The 22,758-nt window shown below is 51.8% G+C and overlaps 2 protein-coding genes across 2 annotated transcripts in view; both read left to right on the top strand.

Moving 5' to 3' along the window:
• Positions 1-10,827: 10,827 nt before the first annotated feature.
• Positions 10,828-13,445, top strand: LOC123651228 (zymogen granule protein 16 homolog B-like). Its single transcript, XM_045571731.1, has 4 exons — positions 10,828-10,914; positions 11,100-11,205; positions 12,339-12,710; positions 13,424-13,445. Exons 1-4 carry the CDS (start codon positions 10,860-10,862, stop codon positions 13,443-13,445), a joined length of 555 nt encoding a protein of 184 aa, XP_045427687.1. The 5' UTR covers positions 10,828-10,859.
• Positions 13,446-14,129: 684 nt separating this feature from the next.
• The window catches only part of LOC118703708 (zymogen granule protein 16 homolog B), an 86,537-nt gene continuing 77,908 nt past the window's right edge, over positions 14,130-22,758 (top strand). The window contains exons 1-4 of the mRNA XM_045571732.1: positions 14,130-14,133; positions 18,057-18,078; positions 18,169-18,251; positions 18,436-18,541. Of these exons, the coding sequence (XP_045427688.1) occupies positions 18,197-18,251; positions 18,436-18,541 (161 nt within the window). The 5' untranslated portion in view covers positions 14,130-14,133; positions 18,057-18,078; positions 18,169-18,196. The remainder of the gene's footprint in view (positions 14,134-18,056; positions 18,079-18,168; positions 18,252-18,435; positions 18,542-22,758) is intronic.

The raw sequence follows: 22,758 nt of genomic DNA on the forward strand, positions 1-22,758 counted from the left end.
GAAGGTGCTGTGTGAGCAGCGGAGTGTTGTGGGGTCAAACCCTGGGTTCAAAATAAGACCACCAGAGGCTGATGATTGATGAAAAAAAGCAGGCAAGGATTTATTGAAAAACTGGCCAGGACGGCCACAAGAGCACCACACTGTTTCAGTGCAGGCAGTCTTTTTAAAGGCCTAAACCACAGGAGTTTTCCTTTGTTCTAAATTCTAAATTCTAAAGGCTGAGAACAGCCCACAGGGTTGATCCCATTCCCATCCTGCTGGACGTTGGAATGTGGCCCTATCTTGCGAAAGCCAATAATACAGAAGCAGCTCAGAGGTTAGTCTCTAAAGGTTATCTACAGTTTCTATCTCTGAAGCTACTGAGTCAGTGGGAATCAATCTCCTGTGGTCCTGGTCCCAGGCACAGGAAAATTGCCTTAGCCTCCACCTGGAAGCTGAGGTAACCATCCTGTGTTTAACCAGGTGCAGGAGCCAGACTAGAAGGGTTAAAATTCAAACAGCAGTCTTTACCAAAGTATGGTCGCTACCATATTTTACGGAGGCACAGTCCTGCGGGACCCGGTGAGAAGACACAGAATGTGTCCCCTGCTTGGGCCCCAGGGGGACAAGGATGCTGGGTGTGGGCACCTCTCTCCTGACCGCCATGGGACTCTGCTGGTGCAGAATGTAGGGCATGAGATGGGGGATTTTCCTGGATTATCCGGGTGAGCCCCGCGTAAAAGGGCCCTTCAAACTGGAAGGAGTCAGAGGAGGAGGTCCGAGCGATGTGATAGGAGAAGGACACAGCCCACTGTTGCTGGCTTTGAAGACGGCAGGCGGAAGGGGCACAGGCCACGGGCTGAGGGAGGCCCCGGGAGCTGGAAAAGGTGAGGCCCTGGTTCTCCAGAGTCTCCAGACTGGAAGCAGCCCTGCTGAAGCCGTGGCTTCCGTCAGGGAGATGCATGTCAGAATCCTAGGCCACAGACGTGAAGGCAATAAACCGATGTTGTTTTAGGCCACAAAGAGGGTGAAGCAGCCGTAGAAAAGTGGCCCTTGGTGTGAGCCCGCCTGCCTGCGAGTCCGGGTGAGAACCCGGAAAATGGAAGACTCGGAATTCAAAAACAGTGAGACCCTCCCAGTGGGGCCCGAACAGAGATTCAAAGGTGACCGTGTGGCAGGGCCTGGAAGCAATCGGAAGAGGACGTCAGCAGGCATCAGGCGGCGAAGGGGACCAGATTGGAGAAATAGAGTAAACAAGACAGTGCAAGAAAAACATCCATCAGAAATGCGGGCAGTGAGGGCATCAGGATTCAAGGTTCAAATGCAACAAAACTCAAGGTCCAAAATGAAACCGTATGTCCTCCAGCTTCTAGCCAGGCTGACCCGGCAGTTCCCATCAGATCCAGGCATGAGGTGGAGGTGGGAGAGGGCTGGCTGTTCAGAGGGGCCTTGAGGACAGAAGATGGGCGGAGAGAGGAAGCCCCCTAGTGGCAGGCACATGACAACGCACAACTCCCTGGTGTGTCAGACTAGGAATTTTGACAAGGGCAGAGCTTCCAGGTGACTGCATTCACTCCCAGGGGCTGGAGAGGTTAAGGTTGGAGATCCTCAATGTCTGGGGAGACAGGACACTCCCCTGGGGCCAGAATAAGCCCCTGGGGTGAGGGAGATGGAGGGAGCAGGAAGGGCCTGGGAGGTGGGCAGCAGGACCCAGCCATGGAACAGCCCCGTTTGCTCAGGCCCAGCCTCAGGCACAGGCTGCCTAGGAGGGGTGCGAGGCCTGCACTGATCCCTTCCTGGAGACCTGGCCTGGCCCGGAGCCTGTGGGGCGGGCAGGGGCTGCCCCAGGAACATCTCCATCAACCAGGAAGACAGATAAGCCCAGCCCAGTGGTGGCATTGGGTGAGGGCACCCAAGGTATGTCTGGGGGAGAACAGGACAGCCGACAGGGCCCAAAGGCCAGACTAGGAGTCCCCAGACTAGGAGCCCCAGGCCCTATGCAGGCCTGGCGGTGGGGGTGGGTTGAAGTGGGGGTGGGGCGTGCCTTTCCCTTTTCCTGGAGCCCAGGCAGACCCGGCCTTGGGCTGCCCTCATGAGCACCACCTCCTCATTGGTAAATGAACCGAACCGGGAAACACTCAGACCTCCCCTCCCCCCGGTTCCTACGGGGCCGGACCGGGAAAGGGCAGGGGGCCTGGGGGGCCGGGTCCTCTGGGCCCCTCTGCTGAGCAGTGTGGGGGCTGGTGCTGGCCCCACAGAGATTCCTGGGTGCCCCCTGGAAAAGTCCCAGATGGCCTCGGAAGGTCTCCCCTTCCCTGACCCCCTGGTGGAGGAGGGAGGCTCCCCACACACCTGGGGCACAGGTCTCTGCCCCTGCCAGGCCGCTGAGTGGTTTTGCTCCCTCTGGCCTGGGAGGAAGTCCCCACTTCAACACTGGTGGGCTCCTGGGGCAGCGGCAGAACGCGAGATACCAGCAGGTGCAAGGAGGATGAGGACGGTGCTGCCCGTCACCTGGCTGCCTCCCGCTCCAGGAGGAATTCCTTTGGCCCTTCTATTGTGCCCCCTACTTTGTAGGAGCAGCAGGCAGCCAGCCCTCTCTCAGTCCCTACCCCACACTGCCCGCCCTCCCTCCCTCACACCTGGTCCCCCTCAGCGTCTGCCTCTGGAGAACTTCAGAAACAAGCGAGTCCCTCCCTTTTTCCTCTGGGACCCTCTCTTATCTGCAGCAAGAGCTCCCTCAGGTCAGGAGACCGGCGGGTGGCCCTGTGGGCATTATTTGGATTTAGACCCATCCCAAACTGTATAGCAGTCTTCCAACATGGCTGTACCAGTTTTGTGTTTCCACTGGCAATGAGTGAGAGTTCAACTTAGTGTATTTAAAAAAAAATATATATATATATGTGTGTGTGTGTGTATATATATATATATATATATATATATATATATATATATATTATTGATCACAGAGAGGAAGGGAAAGGGAGGGAGAGACAGAAACATCAGTGATGAGAGAGAATCTGATCGGCCGCCTCCCGCACGCCCCCCATGGGATCAAGCCTACAACCCAGACATGTGCCCCTACTGGGAATTGAACTGTGACCTCTTGGTTCATAGGTTGGCGCTCAACCACTGAGCCACTGAGCCACGCTTGCCGGGCTCAACTTAGTTTCTTATCTATAAAAACCTGTGCCCACCCTATAGACTGTTGTGAGAATGAGATGGGTGAATACATCAAACGCTTACCCATAGCTGGCATAGAGTAAGCACTAAACGCTGCCAGCATCCTTATCATCCGAGCCCAGCCAGCAGGGTTTGAGAGGGAGCGAGCTCCCAGCTCCTGAGGCCCCAACGTGAAAACCGAGCCAAGGTGACTGGAGCTTCCCGTCTCCAGACCGATCCCAGGGCAGCCCAGCCCTGTTCATGTATGGATCCTCTTCAGCACTGGTTCCAATGGGACGTTATTTCCAAGAGGTGTTAAAGGGCTTTCTTTGTAAAAGGAGACCACAGATTTTTGGAAAAGCTAAATTAGTTCCTTTGTTGCAGGACTTCTTGATGACTTTGATATGCTAAAATGCATCAGGAAACTGTAAGGGGACATACGGTAGGCAGAATTTTGCAAACTTGGAACCCTGGTTTTGGAGGCGTTTGATAAGGGACTTGTGAGATGCTGCCCCCTGGTCTCTAGGGCCAGACTGGATCTTCAAGATTCCTCTGGTCCCTCCCTCTGATAGGATCTCCATTCTTCCTCCGTAAAATCACATTCCTTTCTGGACCTGCCATGTGGCTCATCCAACAGGAGGGGGCGCTGGTGAACTGAGACATCGCTGCCCCAGAGCTCATTTCCAGGTTAGGAAATGGCACCCGGGTCTCTGTCCTCATTGGCTATTTGCTCAATAAAGCAGGTAGATAAAAATCGGGGTAACTTATGGTGACTGAATCAATGCTCATTTTCAGTCTATGTTGCCACGACCCCAGCCCCCTGCCTCCCTGTTCCCATCACTCCCATTCTCAGTTTCCAGCTGAGCAGCCTCACACTGCAGAGTCCTTCTTCAGTGATGTCTCCCTTTCTCTCACCTCCAGGGCCTTTTATTTATTTATTTTTTTTTATCAAGCCTCCTTTGCAAATGAAAAGTGGATCATGGCTGAAGAAGAATTTGCACACACCCTGTCTTTTGCAGTCTGATCACACTGCTGTCCTGCACAACTGTTTAAGATAATGGGAGAAGTGGTTCTGTCATTTCAGAACCAGATGTCTCTGCAAAGTAAAAATAGCTGTATGAGGATTATAATACGAATGCGTTCTGTTTAGAAAGGAACATAAGAAAAAACGTTTGAAAATCACCAGAACCAAACTGCTAACCCTTTCGGTGTTGGACATTTGAGTTGTTGACAAATGTCATTAAAAATGACACCTCCATGAGCCCTGGCTGGTTTGCTCTGTGGTTAGAGCATTGGCCTGTGGACTATAAAGGTCTGATTTCACTTTCTGGGCAAAGGCATGTACCTGATTGCAGGTTCAGCATGTGTGGGAAAATGCATCTCAGTTTTCAAAAGAGTACTTTGTTTTTGTAAAAATGGTACAGTATTATTAAAGCAAACAAACAAACAAAAAAAAAACCTAGAGGCCCGTGCACAAAATCCATGCACAGGCAGGGTCCCTAGGCCTGGCTGGTGATCAGGGCCAATCGGGGCCTCCCTTCCTCCATCTGCAGGCTCCCGGCTGCCAGCTGGAGGCTTCCTTTGTTCTGCACCGACCCCTGATGTTCAGGACACCTCATAGTGAGCAATCCAACTCCCGGTCTCCCAGCAGAACTCCCAAGGGGACACTTTGCATATTAGCTTTATATATATATATAGATTGAAGCAATGCAGAAAAAGAATAGAGAAGAATGCCTGAAATCCTATCTGGAAATAATGATAGTCTTGTTTGAACGTTGTTTCAGAAATCTATTTGGAAAGACAGATTCAAGGACAGGCAGATGGAAGGATGGCTGGGGTGAGGGGTCAGGATGGAGGCTGGACCCACATGCTTGTTTCTCTGAGACACCTCCAAACTCTAGGAAACAACAAGGAGATATTTACCAGGGGAATAATTCTCTAAGCGTGCTGGGGTTAGGGATGTGGTGGAGCCTCCAAAAGGAGGGAGGCAGGCTGGAGTGGGGGCCTGAGTGGAGCTGACGGTGGGAGTTCTGGGGATTCAGCAGGTATAGAGCCTGTTGTGTAAGCCCTCCAGGGTATACAGCCTGTTGCGTAAGCCCTCCAGGTTATAGATTTGTTACAGCAGCACCAGCTCATACACAGGCAACAAGTCCATGAGCCAGGGCTGCCTGGGGGAATCGGGACCTGGGACCTCTTCAGCTTGGTACTTGGATAGTTTCATTTTATTTTAAACGCTTACACTAATGGAATCTTAATTACATAAGCAATTAGGCAAAATGTGTCCTGGTTTTCCAATAAAATTATTTAATTTTTATGGGGGAAAGTGCAGATAAATTCTTAGTTTATTGCTCTGCATCCAACAAAGAATTTGAATGAGAGAGTAAACGAATCAGGGAGCACTGAGAGGTTCAGAAATGCAAAGCTGAATTGCCCCTCTTAGGGTGGGCCTTCCAGCTAGGCAGCAGCCACTCACGGCCAAGCTGCAAAGACCACAAAAGTTGCCCATCCAGCGTGGCTCAGTGGTTGAGAATCAACCCGTGAGGTCACAGTTCAATTCCCTGTCAGGACACATGCACCAGATGCAAGCTCAATCCTCAATAGAGGGCATGCAGGAGGCAGCCGATCAACGATTCCTTCTCATCATTGATGTTTCTATCACTCTCTCCCTTTCTCTTCTTCTCTGAAATCAATAAAAATATATATTTTAGAGTTACAAGAAGAAAGAGGGAGGATCCAAGATGGCTGCACAGGTAAACACCTAACTGCAGCCGCACACAACAATTTCAATAAAATACAACTAAAATATAAAATGGACATTGCCAGAACTACAAGAAGTCAACTGACTGGAAATTCTACAACAAGAAGGAAAGAGAAAACCAGAAGGAAAATCAGAGGAGCTGTAAAAGCCTAAGGTACGGAGACACGCTGTGCCTGTGCGCTGAGAGGAGGGGGCGGCTGAGTGCCTGGCTGGCATTCCCTAGCGGGAAGGAGATAAAAGCTCCGGACTGTGCTGAACCCCAGACCCGACAGCGCTGAACCCCAGTTCTAGGCCAGACCCTGGGGACCCAGGCTCAAACAGAGGGAGCCAGGGCGGTGAGGCGGAATCCCAGGGGAGCGGTGAAAGGCAGAGCCCCCGGAGTCGCGCACATTGTGTGTAGAGGACGGACTGTTGACTGAAGCTAGATTGCCCTAGCGGGAAGGAGACAAAAGCTCCAGACTGTGCTGAACCCCAGTTCTAAGCCAGACCCTGGGGACCCAGGCTCATACAGAGGGAAATTGGGCAGTAAGGCAGAAACCCGGGGGAGCGGTGAAAGGCAGAGCCCCCGGCGGCACGCACATTGCACGCAGAGAAGGGACGGTTGGCTGTGCCGCGGGATTGCCCTGGCGGGAAGGAGACAAAAGGTCCAGACTGGAAGAGCACAGTGAGGAGCAGGAGCCACCACTGGGCGCCAGCAAGGAGCCAGGCGACAGGGCCCCCGGGGGGGGGAGGTGCCTCTGGGCCCTCGACTGCTGATCGCGGGCCACGGAGCCGAGGCCGGGGGCTGCTTCCTGGGCGGCGCCGGCCCCGACAGCAGGCTGAAGCCGCGCAGGAGGCCCTGGAGAACAAAGGGGCACCACGGGCCAGCCTGCTGAGCTTCCAGGACGAGGAGGAAGAAACTGAAGAAGTTCTCAATGTGAAGAAGTCAAGTTATAGCAAAAAGATAGTAAAATTACTTAAGAAAGAATACAAAGAAGACCTTGAAAAATCGAAGATTAAGACAGAACTCAACTCATCAGCCAACATTGCAACATAAATGCGTTTAAAAAAAAAAAAAAAAAAGAAAAAGACAGAATGTTGGAGCGGTGGTGGCCAGGCCCAGAGCAGCCAGGCCCAGGGCAGTGGCAGCCGGCCCCGGAGCAGCAGTAGCCAGGCTGGAGCAGCCAGGCCGGGAGCGGCCAGGCCCGGAGCAGCAGCAGCCAGACCTGGAGCAGCTGGGCCTAGAGCAGCCAGGCCAGGAGCAGCCAGGCCCGGAGCAGCAGCAGCCAGGCCTGGAGCAGCTGGGCCCAGAGCAACAGAGGCCAGGCCTGGAGTAACAGTGGCCAGGGCTGGAGCAGCCGGGCCCAGAGAGGCCGGGCCAAGGGCAGCTGGGCCCAGAGCAGCCGGGCCTGGAGCAGCCGGGTTGGGAACAGCTGGGCCCGGAGCAGCAGCAGCCAGGCCTGGAGCAGCTGGGCCCAGAGCAACAGAGGCCAGGCCTGGAGTAACAGTGGCCAAGGCTGGAGCAGCCGGGCCCAGAGCAGCCGGCTCATGAGCAACCAGGCCCGGAGCAGCAGCAGCCAGGCCCGGAGCAGCCAGGCTGGTAGAGGCCTGGCCCGAAGAGGCCGGGCCCAGGGCAGCTGGGCCTGGAGTAGCTGGGTTGGGAGCAGCTGGGCCCAGGGCAGCTGGGCCGGGAGCAGCTGGGCCTGGAGTAGCTGGGCCCAGAGCAGCTGGGCCTGGAGTAGCTGGGCCCAGGGCAGCTGGGCCCAGAGCAGCTGTGCCTGGAGCAGCAGCAGCCAGGCCCGGGAGGAGCAGCATCCAGGCCTGGAGCATCCAGGCCTGGGGCAGTGGCAGCTAGGTCTGGGGCGGCGGCAGCCAGGCCCAGCGCAGCCAGGCCCAGAGCAGCCAGATCCGGAGCAGCCAGGTTGGGAGCAGCCAGGCCCGGAGCAGCAGCAGCCAGGCCTGGAGTAACAGTGGCCAGGCCCAGAGCAGCCGGGCCTGAAACAGCTCGCTCCTCGCCTGCCCATGCCCCAGGGCTGCCTCTCAGACATGGCTGGAAACTTTTGGGGGAACTTGAGGGTCTGCTGAATCAAGTGATGAAGGCTTAGATCTGGGTGTGTTGAGTTGTTGTAGTGCTGGGGTGTTGATCTGTGAGTGCCTTGTGTGGGGTCTGGATGAGGTTGGTTGATCTATTTGGAAGTGTCTTTTGTTTGAAGTGTATCCGTGGGAATGTGGAGGTATTATTGATTTGAGAAAATGCTAAGTAATTGATTTGCTACCCGAAAGGTTTGAAGTTCTGAAAGTTTAAGGTCTCTTGCCAAGGGGAGGTTTTAAAGCTAACACGTTGATTTTAATGGAGAAAGGGGAGGACATGCCCTTCCCACCCAGAACAGGTAATCCAATTCCAGCCAGCAGCTATTTTTAAACAATGTGTTCATTTACATTTGAATGATTACGCCTGTTGATAGGCCAAGGGCAAATTTACATGTAAACAAGTTTGCTTCTCAGTTCCCAGGGCAGAAAAAACAAGGTTTAAAATTATTAGATTTTATTTATTTATTTTTTATTTTTTTAATATATTTTTTATTAAATTATTATTTTTGTACATATACCAATGCCCCCCCCCCTCCTATACATACCCTCCCTTCCCAGAGTTTTGTGTCCATTGGTTGTACTTATATGCATGTATACAAGTTCTTCGGTTGATTTTAAAATTTATTCTTAAAAATGCAAAGGTTTATTAATTAAAAAAAAACACACAAAGGAAATTGGAAAATCTGATGAACAATATTAACTGTTGATTATAATAGAATCAGAGATGAGGAGGGGAGTGGACTGACAATTCTCGGGGAGAAAAGGGAGTGGTGGATGCGGGAAAAGACTTAACAAAAACTGTGTACCTATGGATGAGGACAATGGAGGGTGGGGAAAGGGCAGAGGGTGGGGTGGGACCTGGTGGAGGGAGGGAAAAATGAGGAACTTGTGTAGTAATATGAATAATAAAGATTGATTTAAAAAAAAAAAATATATATATATATATATATATATATATATATATATATATATATATATATATATTAAAAAAACCTCAAACACAAAAACAAAGACCATAAAAGTCATTCCCTTTCCCTCGCCAACAGGCTCTTTCCTCTGATCCCTGAGTCACCAGGGATCAGATGAGGTCACATGGAGGATCTAGCTTCCCTAGGCCAGGCCAGACTTAGCCCTGAAACCGGAGATCCAGGCCAAGGACACAGGTTCCAGCCTCCAAGGGCAAGTGGGGGCTCCCTGCATAGGGGAGCAGGCAGGCTGGGCCAGCGGAGAGGATAGGGGATGGAGGCCCTCCTGTCTATTGTGCCTCATGATGCCCAAGCTCCACACCTAGGGCAGGGAAACCAGGGCAGCGAGCCCTGACCCATCCCTCAACAAACAAGGCAGCCAGGCCAGGGCCTGCTCTGGGGAGAAGGCTCCATTGTTCTGGGCTCCTGATGGAGTGAGTCCTGGGGCACGCCCTCAGAGGGAATTATGGCTTTGCAAATGCCCAGTAATCCCCTCCTGGGGAGCCCCATCCCAAGGGACAAAGCCCCTTGTGTTGAGTCTTCCTCTGCCTCAGGGCCAGCTTGGGGCCAAGGTGGAAGAGGGGGGTGGGTCTCCTCCAGGATCGGGGCCTCCTACACAGGTGGCACGAGTGTAGTCATGTGTGTGGGAGGCATGTGTAAGCTCCTATGTATAGGGTTAGTGGGCAAGTATGTGTGTTTAGGGCACATCCGTGTGTGAGCGCATGTGTGTGCATGTGTGTGCATGTGCATGTGTGATAACTCACAGCTTTATGAACATACACCTCATGTGCACTTTCGTGCCATCCCTCTTTGTTCAGCCAGAAACTGTCCCTTCCAACTGATGAGGAATCAAACCGGCAAACCTTCGGTTGCAGGGGGCAATGCCCAACCAACTGAGCCACCCTGGAGAGGGTCTCACCCCTATCTTGATTACTATGACCTGATGGCTCTTCCAAAAGGTTGAGGAGGCCGGGTGGACAGCCCTGTTCCAGCCCTCACACACAGCCAATACCTGCTGCAGCAGCAGGGTCCCCAGAACCCTGGGAAGGACCCTCTGACCTCCAGATGAAGTCTGAGTCCTTGGCCTGGCCCCAGGCCCTCTCGGGAAGGCTGTCCTGGAGGCTCACCTCTTACCAAATCTTTGTGCCTCCTGTCATGTCACCTTTACTTTTCGTCACCCCACACCCTGTTAAGGCTGTCTCATCCCCAGCTACTCTCAGACCTGGCACTGAGGGAAGATCACAGACACCTTCCAAGTGACAGACCCTGGGAGGCCAACCCCTCCCACCAGACACAGAACACAATAGTCCTGTCCGGCTCTCGGGAGGGGAGCTTGACCCGGACTCCTGAAAGCCCAAGGGACCATGGGCTCTGCCCAGACCTGAATGAGGCCCTCAACCCAACTGTGCACAAGGCAGGAGCCCTGGGCCCCATGTACCTTCTGTAGACATTCCCCCTGTGGGCCCTCATGGGGCTGAAACCTGTGCAGCAAACCTGGAAGGGCTGTCAGCAAGCTCCCCACACCTCCGAAGTCAAGGTCAAGTTCAGGTGCTCAGAGGTGACAGCACAATCCTCAACCCGGTCCCACTCTGTTTGCCTAGGCTCTGGGGCCAAGACAACAAACACGGCAGGTCCATCCGGGAGCCTCCCCCAGGAACAGCCCCCACCGATCTGTCTTCAGGGCGTCCCCTACTCCTCCTCCCTTCTGGATGGGGGCCCACACGGCCTGGGGTATAAAAGGCCCGGTGGAGGGTGCCCAGGTGCAAGACTCCCCTGTGCCAGGACCGGGTGACTAGACTTTCCTGGCCAGGTAGGGTGGTGCTCCCCGCCCGTGGATGGAGCCCACAGGGTCAGGCAGGGCCCCTCTCTGAGCGCCTGGTGACCTGTCCCTTCTTTCCAGGAGCCTTGGGACCCTTTGACCAGAAACCATGCTGCTGTGGTTGACCCTCGCCGTCCTGTGGAGCACCCCCTGCTGGGCAGATCGTGAGTCTGGCTGGGTCTGCCTCCGTCCAGCCCACCCCCTGGGCCTGGGCTCAGCCCCGGACCGACTCTGGTCTCAACACCGTCCCCTCGGCCTGGAGGGGCTTCATCAGTTCTGCAAAAAGATAACCGATATGTCCCCGTGTCATTTTCTCTCCCTCCCTCCCCTGGTTCTTTCGTCCATCTAGAGATGTATGGGAATGCAAGAGGCACGTACTTCAGCTCCACTCCAGACAATACAAATGACATATCTGGGATCCGGGTGTCCATAAGTCTTATAGGCATAATTAGGAGGTGAGTAGGGGCAGGGCACAGGGTCCGATCTCTGTCCTAACGCGTGCCTCGGTCTTGAAAACTTGGGGCGGGGGGTTTGGCAACTCTTCTCCAGCACCTTCGCGGGGCTCCTGAGGACTCCCCGAGGCCAGTTTGGAGTCACACAGCCACCAGCCATCGCCTTTCGTCTTGTTCCTTTTCCTCAGCCAACTCCTCTCCTGCACACCCGTCCCACTTCCCTCTATCTCCACCTGCAAGTGCAGACACTGCTTCTTGGGTTGATCTCAAAAAAGGGATAAATAATGTTTCTCCCTCCTTGCTTCTTTCTAAACAACCTCAACTCAACTCAAAGCAGCCTTTCAGTCTGAATTCTCTGTGATGGGAAAGTCAGAGGGGGGGATAGGGTCAAAGGGGAAGGTAGTGAGGGTCAGAGTGGACCACTGCTTGAACACAATTCTCCAGACCCCGTCGAGGCAGAAAGCCCAGGCCCATTCCCCTAATGTTAGGGTGGTGTCCGTGCTTGGAGCCTGGGGGAAATCTTTGCTCTCCACTGAAGGGGTCCCGGGGACCTGGAAGAGAGGATTGGGGAGGGCAGCCAGGAGCAAAGGGACAGAGTATGGGGCCAGAAGCGGTGGAGGAGGAGGTTCTTGGACAGGCATCAATGTGTGCAGAAGGACACAGACAGACTCAGATGAGCAAAGCTGGTGGGATTCCCCCAGGGGGGTGTGAGAAGTCACTTGCTTCTCAGTCCTGTGACCTGACCTATTGGGAGTGATTGAAATCACTCAGAAAAGCCAAGCGTGGCTGGGGAACAGCTCCCTGCTCTGAGCAAGGGTGACAGCTGGCTCCGCCAGAGAGTCATGGTGACCCGGCGTTTCTCAGAGCTCTCCTTACGGTTGATCTCAGTGCCAGCTCCCAACAGCCACCCCCATGCTGCTGATGGGGACGGTGAGGCCCGGAAGGCTGGCCAACAAGCCCAAGACCACAGAGCCCGAAAGCAGCAGAGCAGCTTGTCTGCTTCAGGATCCCCAATTCCTGAGCTCAGGGGCTGTGTCGCAAGGATGGGGCTGATCTTGCTGATGGTTGCGGGGAGGAGTGTGTGAGGGATAGAGGACCTGGGGGCGATGAGGCTCAAAGCTCCCCCTTTCTTCCAGTGTCCAGCTGAGATATGGATCCAACTGGAGCGGAATCTATGGCGTCCGAGGTGGGTGGGCCGAGGAATTCCTCCTGGGGCCAGATGAATACATTGTAGGGCTGGTCGGCTCACACGGAATCTACATCAGCTACCTGGTTGTCTATACCAACTTGGGGCGCTGGGCCCCATTAGGGATGGGAAGAGGCTATAGCTTCACAGCCTCCCCGAACGAGCCTGGCAAGATACTCACAGGAATCTTCGGCCGGACCCACGGCCTTGGCATCACGGGCATCGGTTTTAAGTGGGACTATCCCCTAGCTGATCAGCCCCCTACACCAGCCCCCATACCAGCCCTCTCCACCAGACCCAAGGAATTTACTCAGCTTCACACGTATGGGTTTTATGGGGGACTATCCTCTAGCCATCTACACCAACAACCACAACCCAAAATAAGTGAAAGTCAAAAACGCGCTGATATAGCAAGTACTTGGGGTGACCCAGGTCAGGGCCCATGTAATAATGAGCAAATGGTCACAGAAGATTTGGCTCAGTGGTAGAGCGTCGGTCTGCGGACTGAAAGGTCCCCGGTTAGATTCGAGTCAAGGGCATGTACATTGGAGGCAGCTGTTAGATGTTTCTCTCTCATCAACGTTTCTGGCTGTCTGCCTCTCTCCCTTCCTCTCTGTAAAAAAATCAATAAAATATATTTAAAAAAAAAAAAAAGAATCAGCCAACGAATGCATAAATAAGTGGAACAACAAATCCATGTCTCTTTGTCTCTCTCTCTGCAATCAATAATAATAAAAAAGAATTTAAAAGAACGTCTTGTTGAAATTGCTTTGGCTCAGTGGATAGAGCGTTGGCCTGCAGACTGAAGGGTCCTGGGTTTGATTCTGGTCATGGGCATGGACCTTGGTTGCCGGCACATCCCCGGTAGTGGGTGTGCAGGAGGCAGCTAATCGATGTTTCTCTCTCATCGACATTTCTAGCTCTCTATCTCTCTCCCTTCCTCTCTGTAAAAAATAAAAAATATATATATATTTTTAAAAAACACACAAAAAAACGACACCTCCATGAGCCCTGGCTGGTTTGCTCTGTGGTTAGAGCATTGGCCTGTGGACTATAAGGGTCCGATTTCACTTTCTGGGCAAAGGCATATACCTGGTTGCAGGTTCAGTATGTGTGAGAAAATGCATCTCAGTTTTCAAAAGAGTACTTTGTTTTTGTAAAAATGGTACCGTATTATTAAAAAAAACAAAAAAACAAAAAAAACAACTAGAGTCCCCGTGCACGAAATCCATACACAGGCAGGGTCCCTAGGCCTGGCTCGCAATCAGGGCTGATCGGGGCCTCCCTTCCCCCGTCTGCAGGCTCCCGGCTGCCAGCTGGGGCCTTCCTTTGTTCTGTACCACCCCCTGATGTTCAGGACACCTCATAGTGAGCAATCCAACTCCCAGTCTCCCAGCAGAACTCCCGAGGGTACACTTTGCATATTAGCTTTTTATATATAGAGATTGAAGCAATGCCGAAAAAGAATAGAGAAGAATGACTGAAATCCTATCTGGAAATAATGATAGTCTTGTTTGAACGTTGTTTCAGAAATCTGTTTGGAAATACAGATTCAAGAACAGGCAGATGGAAGGATGGCTGGCGGGGCGGGGGTCAGGATGAAGGCTGGACCCACATGCTTGTTTCTCTGAGACACCTCTAAACTCTAGGAAACAACAAGGAGATATTTACCAGGGGAATAATTCTCTAAGCGTGCAGGGCCTAGGGATGTGGTGGAGCCTCCAAAAGGAGGGAGGCAGGCTGGGGTGGGGGCCTGAGTGGAGCTGGCGGTGGGAGTTCTGGGGACTCAGTAAGTAAACAACCTGTTGTGTAAGCCCTCGAGATTATAGATTTGTTACAGCAGCACCAGTTCATACACAGGCAACAAGTCCATGAGCCAGGGCTGCCTTGGGGAATTGGGACCTGGACCTCTTCAGCTTGATACTTGGATAGTTTCATTTTATTTTCAATGCTTACACTAATGGAATCTTAATTACATAAGCAATTAGGCAAAATGTGTCCTGGTTTTCCAATAAAATTATTTAATTTCTCTGGGGAAAATGCAAATAAATTCTTAGTTTATTGCTCTGCATCCAACAAAGAATTTGAATGAGAGAGTAAACGAGTCAGGGAGCACTGAGAGGTTCAGAAATGCAAAGATGGATTGCCCCCCTTAGGGTGGGCCTTCCATCTTGGCAGCAGCCACTCATGGCCAAGCAGAAACTCAGGGGAGTCGAGGAAGGCAGAAGTCAGGTGGAAACTCAGGGTAGCGCACAAGGGCAAGGCTGACGGGAAGCCAAGACTGTCAGCTCAGCCCTGAGACTCTGCCCCATCCAAGCTGAGCACTGAGACTTCTGCAATTTTGCAAGTCTGATCCTATAAGACTGTCTTTAATACAGAAGGTATCCCAGAGTAGACACAGCTGATATCCACATCCAATTGGCCTGAAGGTCAATTCCTCCCAGGGATACCAACAACAATCAAGACTTAACTACAACAAGGCTGTTCATGGAGTCGACAAAGGGGAGCACCAAGAATGACTACTTCAGGTAACTGAGGAGGCTGACCCACAGTGCCATATAGGCCACCAGACTCAGAAAGCCATTCTACCAACTCTGGAAAGCAGCAAAAATGCCAAGACAAGAAAATAAATCTCAAACGAAAGAGATGGAGGAGAAGAAAAGACTGGGTATAGAGTTTAAAACCACGGTTATAAGATTTTTCAAGAATTTCCTAGAAAAGGCCGATAAATTTATTGAGACCCAACTAGAAATTAAACATAAACTGACTGAAATAAAAATATTATACAGAGACCCAACAGCAGACTAGAGGATCACATGAATCAAGTCAAAGATTTGGAATACAAAGAGCCAAAGGACAATCCTCTGGAGAAGCAAGAAGATAAGAGAATCCAGAAAGTTGAAGCTAGTGTAAGGAGCCTCTGGGACAACTTGAAGCATACCAACATCAAAATTATGGGGTCCCAGAAGAAGAGAGAGTGCAAGATACTGAAAACATATTTGAAGAAATAATATCAGAAAACTTCCCCCACCTGGGGAAAGAAATAGATTTATAAGTACTGGAAGAGTACAGAACACCAAACAAGAGGAATCCAAAGAGGAACACACCAAGACACATCATAATTAAATTGCCAAGGGCAAAAGACAAAAAGAGGTTCTTACAAGCAGCAAGAGAAAAGCAGTTGGTTACCTATAAGGGAGCACCCATACGACTATCAGCTGATTTCTCAACAGAAACTATCCAATATGTAGGCCAGAAGGGAGTGGCAAGAAATATTCAAAGTGATGAATAGCGAGAACCTACAGCCATGATTACTGTATCCAGCAAAGTTATCATTCAGAATTGAAGGACAGATAAAGAGCTTCACAAATAAGAAAAAGTTAAAGGAGTTCATCACCACCAAACCAGTATTATATGAAATGCTGAAAGGTATTATTTAAAAAGAGGAAGAAGATCAAGTGAATTAAAAATCTGAGGAACAGAATAAAATGGTGAACATAATAGAATCAGCAGCAAAGAAAGGGAGTGGACTGATAATTATCAGGGGGAAAGGGGAGTGGAGATGCAGAAAGAGACTGGATTAAAATCATACACCTATAGATGAGGACAATGGCGGAGCAGGGTAAGGGCAGAGGGTGAGGCGGGAACAGGGTGGAAGGGAGCTATGAGGGGGAAAAGGAGAAGCAATTGTAATAATCTGAGCAATAAAGATTTATTAAAAAAAAAAAAAGTTGCACATCCAGCATTGCTCAGTGGTTGAGCATCAACCTATGAGGTCACAGTCAGGACACAAGCACCGGTTGCAGGCTCCATCCCCACAAGGAGGCGTGCAGGAGGCAGCCGGTCCATGATTCTCTCTCATCATTGATGTTTCTATCTCTCTCTCTCCCTTTCCCTTCCTCTCTGAAATCAATAAAAAAATATAATTTTAAAAACTCATAAACACAAAAACAAAGACCATAAAAGTCATTCCCTTTCCCTCGCCAACAGGCTCTTTCCTCTGATCCCTGAGTCACCAGGGATCAGATGAGGTCACATGGAGGATCTCGCTTCCCTAGGCCAGGCCAGGCTTAGCTCTGAAAGTGGAGATCCAGGCCAAGGACACAGGTTCCAGCCTCCAAGGGCAGGTGGGGGCTCCCTGCATAAGGGAGCAGGCAGGCTGGGCCAGCGGAGAGGATAGGGGATGGAGGCCATCATGTCTGTTGTGCCTCATGATGCCTAAGCTCCACACCTAGGGCAGGGAAACCAGGGCAGCGAGCCCTGACCCATCCCTCAACAAACAAGGCAGCCAGGCCAGGGCCTGCTCTGGGGAGAAGGCTCCATTGTTCTGGGCTCCTGATGGAGTGAGTCCTGGGGCACGCCCTCAGAGGGAATTATGGCTTTGCAAATGCCCAGTAATCCCCTCATGGGGAGCCCCATCCCAAGGGACAAAGTGCCTTGTGTTGAGTCTTCCTCTGCCTCAGGGCCAGCTTGGGGCCAAGGTGGAAGAGGGGGTGGGTCTCCTCCAGGGTCGGGGCCTCTTACACAGGTGGCACAAGTGTAGGCATGTGTGTGGGAGGCATGTGTAATCTCCTATGCATAGGGTTAGTGGGCAAGTATATGTGTTTAGGGCACATCCGTGTGTGAGCGCATGTGTGTGCATGTGCACGTGTGATAACTCACGGCTCTATGAACATGCACTTCATGTCCACTTTCGTGCCATCCCTCTTTGTTCAGCCAGAAACTGTCCCTTCCAACTGATGAGGAATCAAACTGGCAAACCTTCGGTTGCAGGGGGCAATGCCCAACCAACTAAGCCACCTTGGCCAGGGTCTCAGCCTTATCTTGATTACTATGACTGGATGGCTCTTCGAAAAGGTTGAGGAGGCTGGGTGGATAGCTTTGCTCCAGCCCTCACACACAGCTTAGACCATCTGCAGCAGCAGGGTCCCCAGAACCCTGGGAAGGACCCTCTGACCTCCAGATGAAGTCTGAGTCCTTGGCCTGGCCCCAGGCCCTCTCGTGAGGGCTGGCCTGGAGGCTCACTTCTACCAATCCTCTGTGCCTCCTGTCATGTCACCTTTGCTGTTCGTCAAGGCTGATTCATCCCCAGCTACTCTCAGACCTGGCACTGAGGGAAGATCACAGACACCTTCCAAGTGACAGACCCTGGGAGGCCAACCCCTCCCACCAGACACACAGAACACGATAGTCCTGTCCGGCTCTCGGGAGGGGAGCTTGGACTCCTGAAAGCCCAAGGGACCATGGGCTCTGCCCAGACCTGAATGAGGCCCTCAACCCAACTGTGCACAAGGCAGGAGCCCTGGGCCCCACGAACCATCTGTAGACATTCCCCCTGTGGGCCCTCGTGGGGCTGAATCCTGTCCAGCCAACATGGAAAGGGCTGTCAGCAAGCTCCCCACACCTCCAAAGTCAAGGTCAAGTTCAGGTGCTCAGAGGTGACAGCACAATCCTCGACAGGGTCCCGCTCTGTTTGCCTAGGCTCCGGGGCCAAGACAACAAACACGATACGTCCGTCCGGGAGCCTCCCCCAGGAACAGCCCCCACCGATCTGTCTTCAGGGCGTCCCCTACTCCTCCTCCCTTCTGGATGGGGGCCCACACGGCCTGGGGTATAAAATGCCCGGTGGAGGGTGCCCAGGTGCAAGACTCCCCTGTGCCAGGACCAGCTGACAAGACTTTCCTGGCCAGGTAGGGCGGTGCTCCCCGCCCGTGGATGCGGCCGACAGGGTCAGGCAGGGCCCCTCTCTGAGTGCCTGGTGACCTGTCCCTTCTTTCCAGGAGCCTTGGGACTCAGGAGCCAGAAACCATGCTGCTGTGGCTGACCCTCGCCGTCCTGTGGAGCACCCCCTGCTGGGCAGATCGTGAGTCTGGCTGGGTCTGCCTCCCTCCGGCCCACCCCCTGGGCCTGGGCTCAGCCCTGGACTGACTCTGGTCTCAGGACCGTCCCCTCGGCCTGGAGGGCTTCATCAGTTCTGCAAAAAGATAACTGATATGTCCCCGTGTCATTTTCTCTCCCTCCCTCCCCTGGCTCTTTCGTCCATCTAGAGATATATGGGAATGCAAGAGGCACGTACTTCAGCTCCACTCCAGACAATACAAATGACATATCTGGGATCCGGGTGTCCATAAGTCTTATAGGCATAATTAGGAGGTGAGTATGGGCAGGGCACAAGGTCCTATCTCTGTCCCAACCCGTGCCAAGGTCTTGGGAACTTGGGGCGGGGGGTTTGGCAACTCTTTTCCAGCACCTTCGCGGGGCTCCTGAGGACTCCCCGAGGCCAGTTTGGAGTCACACAGCCTCCAGCCATCGCCTTTCGTCTTGTCCCTTTTCCTCAGCCACCTCCTCTCCTGCACTCCCGTCCCACTTCCCTCTGTCTCCACCTGCAAGTGCAGACACTGCTTCTTGGGTTGATCTCAAAAAAGGGATAAATAATGCTTCTCCCTCCTTGCTCTTTTCAAACCAAACTCAACTCAACCAAAAGCAGCCTTTCAGTCTGAATTCTCTGTGATGGGAAAGTCAGAGGGGAGGATAGGGTCAAAGGGGAAGGTAGTGAGGGTCAGAGTGGACCACTGCTTGAACACAATTCTCCAGACCTCGTAGAGGCAGAAAGCCCAGGCCCGTTCCCCTAATGTTAGGGTGGTGTCCTTGCTTGGAGCCTGGGGAAATCTTTGCTCTCCACTGAAGGGGTCCCGGGGACCTGGGAGAGAGGATGGGGGAGGGCAGCCAGGAGCAAAGGGACAGAGTATGGGGCCAGAAGCGGTGGAGGAAGTGGTTCTTGGACAGGCATCAAGGTGTGCAGAAGGACACAGACAGACTCAAATGAGCAAAGCAGGTGGGATTCACCCAGGGGGGCGTGAGAAGTCACTTGCTTCTCAGTCCTGTGACCTGACCTATTGGGAGTGATTGAAATCACTCAGAAAAGCCAAGCGTGGCTGGGGAACAGCTCCCTGCTCTGAGCAAGGGTGACAGCTGGCGCCGCCAGAGGGTCATGGTGACCAGGCATTTCGCAGAGCTCTCCTTACGGGTGATCTCAGTGCCAGCTCCCAACAGCCACCCCCACGCTGCCGATGGGGACAGTGAGGCCCGGAAGGCTGGCCAACAAGCCCAAGACCACAGAGCCTGAAAGCAGCAGAGCGGCTTGTCTGCTTCAGGATCCCCAAGTCCTAGGCTCGGGGGCCTGTGTTGCAGGGATGGGGTTGTTCTCCTGGCTGGTGGCTGCGGGGAGGCGTGTGTGAGGGATAGAGGACCTGGGGGCGACGAGGCTCAAAGCTCCCCCTGTCTTCTAGTGTCCAGCTGAGACATGGATCCAACTGGAGCGGAATATATGGCGTCCGAGGTGGGTGGGCCCAGGAATTCCTCCTGGAGCCAGATGAATACATTGTAAGGCTGGTCGGCTCACACAGGATATACATCCGCCGCCTGGTTGTCTACACCAACTTGGGGCGCTGGGCTGCATTTGGGAAGGAAAGCGGCTACAGCTTCACCGCCTCCCCGAGCGAGCCCGGCATGGTACTCACAGGAATCTTCGGCCGTACCCAACTCCTTGGCATCGCGGGCATCGGTTTTAAGTGGGACAATCCCCTAGCTGATCAGCCCCCTTCAGTAGGCCCCTCCCCCAGACCCAAGGAATTGACTCAGCTTCACATGCATGGGTTTTATGGGGGACAATCCTCTAGCCATCTACACCAACAACCACAACCCGAAATAAGTGAAAGTCAAAAACGCCCTGATATAGCAAGTAGTTGGGTTGACCCAGGTCAGGGCCCATATAATCATCAGCAAATGGCCACAGAAGATTTGGCTCAGTGGTAGAGCGTCGGTCTGCGGACTGAAAGGTCCCTGGTTAGATTCGGGTCAAGGGCATGTACATTGGAGGCAGCTGTTAGATGTTTCTCTCTCATCGACATTTCTGGCTGTCTGTCTCTCTCCCTTCCTCTCTGTAAAAAATCAATGAAATATATTTTTTTTAAAAAAAGAATCAGCCAACGAATGCATAAATAAGTGGAACAACAAATCCATGTCTCTCTGTCTCTCTCTCTGCAATTAATAATGATAATAAAAAATTTTTTTTAAAGAATATCTTGCTGAAATTGGTTTGGCTCAGTGGATAGTGCGTTGGCCTGCAGACTGAAGAGTCCTGGGTTTGATTCCGGTCAAGGGCATGGGCCTTGGTTGTGGGTACATCCCCAGTAGTGAGTGTGCAGGAGGCAACTGATCAATGTTTCTCTCTCATCGACATTTCTAGCTCTTTATCTCTCTCCCTTCCTCTCTGTAAAAAATCAATAAAAATATATTTTTAAAAAACACACAAAAAAACGACACCTCCATGAGCCCTGGCTGGTTTGCTATGTGGTTAGAACATTGGCCTGTGGACTATAAGGGTCCGATTTCACTTTCTGGGCAAAGGCATATACCTGGTTGCAGGTTCAGCATGTGTGAGAAAATGCATCTCAGTTTTCAAAAGAGTACTTTGTTTTTGTAAAAATGGTACAGTATTATTAAAAAAAAAACTACGTAGAGTCCACGTGCACGAAATCCATGCACAGGTAGGGTCCCTAGGCCTGGCTGGTGATCAGGGCTGATCAGGGCCTCCCTTCCCCCGTCTGCAGGCTCCCGGCTGCCAGCTGGAGGCTTCCTTTGTTCTGCACTGACCCCTGATGTTCAGGACACCTCATAGTGAGCAATCCAACTCCCGGTCTCCCAGCAGAACTCCCGAGGGGACACTTTGCATATTAGCTTTTTATATATATAGATTGAAACAATGCAGGAAAAGAATAGAGAAGAGCCGAAACCGGTTTGGCTCGGTGGATAGAGTGTCGGCCTGTGGACTGAAAAGCCTGGGTTCGATTCCGGTCAAGGGCATGTACCTTGATTGGGGGCACATCCCCAGTAGGGGGTGTTGAAGAGGCAGCTGATTGATGATTCTCTCTCATCAATGTTTCTAAGTTTCTATCCCTCTCTCTTCCTCTCTGTAAAAAATCAATAAAATATATTTTAAAAAAAGTAGAGAAGAATGCCTGAAATTCTATATGGAAATAATGATAGTCTTGCTTGAACGTTGTTTCAAAAATCTGTTTGGAAAGACAGATTCAAGAACAGGCAGATGGAAGGATGGCTGGGGGGGGGGGGTGTGTCAGGATGAAGGCTGGACCCACATGCTTGTTTCTCTGACACACCTCCAAACTCAAGGAAACAACAAGGAGATATTTACCAGGGGAATAATTCTCTAAGCCTGCTGGGCCTAGGGATGTGGTGGAGCCTCCAAAAGGAGGGAGGCAGGCTGGGGTGGGGGCCTGAGTGGAGCTGGCGGTGGGAGTTCTGGGGACTCAGTAAGTAAACAGCCTGTTGCGTAAGCCCTCCAGGTTATAGATTTGTTACAGCAGCACCAGCTCATACACAGGCAACAAGTCCATGAGCCAGGGCTGCCTGGGGGAATCGGGACCTGGACCTCTTCAGCTTGATACTTGGATAGTTTCATTTTATTTTCAACGCTTACACTAATGGAATCTTAATTACATAAGCAATTAGGCAAAATGTGTCCTGGTTTTCCAATAAAATTATTTAATTTCTCTGGGGGTAAGTGCACATAAATTCTTAGTTTATTGCTCTGCATCCAACAAAGAATTTGAATGAGAGAGTAAACGAATCAGGGAGCACTGAGAGGTTCAGAAATGCAAAGATGGATTGCCTTCCAGCTTGGCAGCAGCCACTCATGGCCAAGCGGAAACTGCGGGGAGCCGCAGAAGGCAGAAGTCAGCTGGAAACTCAGGGTAGTGCACAAGGTCAAGGCTGACGGGAAGCCAAGACTGTCAGCTCAGCCCTGAGACTCTGCTCCATCCAAGCTGAGCACTGAGACTTCTGCAATTTTGCAAGTCTGATCCTATAAGACTGTCTTTAATACAGAAGGTATCCCAGAGTAGACACAGCTGATATCCACATCCAATTGGCCTGAAGGTCAATTCCTCCCAGGGATACCAACAACAATCAAGACTGTTCATGGATTCGACAAAGGGGAGCACCAAGAATGACTACTTCAGGTAACTGAGGAGGCTGACCCACAGTGCCATATAGGCCACCAGACTCAGAAAGCCATTCTACCAACTCTGGAAAGCAGCAAAAATGCCAAGACAAGAAAATAAATCTCAAACGAAAGAGATGGAGGAGAACAAAAGACTGGGTATAGAGTTTAAAACCACGGTTATAAGATTTTTCAATAATTTCCTAGAAAAGGCCGATAAATTTATTGAGACCCAACTAGAAATTAAACATAAACTGACTGAAATAAAAATATTATACAGAGACCCAACAGCAGACTGGAGGACCACATGAATCAAGTCAAAGATTTGGAATACAAAGAGCCAAAGGAC

Source organism: Pipistrellus kuhlii, unplaced genomic scaffold (assembly GCF_014108245.1).
Source record: "Pipistrellus kuhlii isolate mPipKuh1 unplaced genomic scaffold, mPipKuh1.p scaffold_m20_p_4, whole genome shotgun sequence".
In the NCBI taxonomy this organism is placed as follows: Eukaryota; Metazoa; Chordata; class Mammalia; order Chiroptera; family Vespertilionidae; genus Pipistrellus; species Pipistrellus kuhlii.

Coding starts and splice junctions, on each gene's coding strand:
- LOC123651228 (XM_045571731.1), top strand. CDS start 10,860: ATGCTGCTGTGGTTGACCCTCGCCGTCCTGTGGAGCACCCCCTGCTGG. Junction 10,915..11,099: donor CACCCCCTGCTGGGCAGATC/GTGAGTCTGGCT, acceptor TCGTCCATCTAG/AGATGTATGGGAATGCAAGA. Junction 12,711..13,423: donor GAATTTACTCAGCTTCACAC/GTATGGGTTTTA, acceptor CTCTGTGGTTAG/AGCATTGGCCTGTGGACTAT.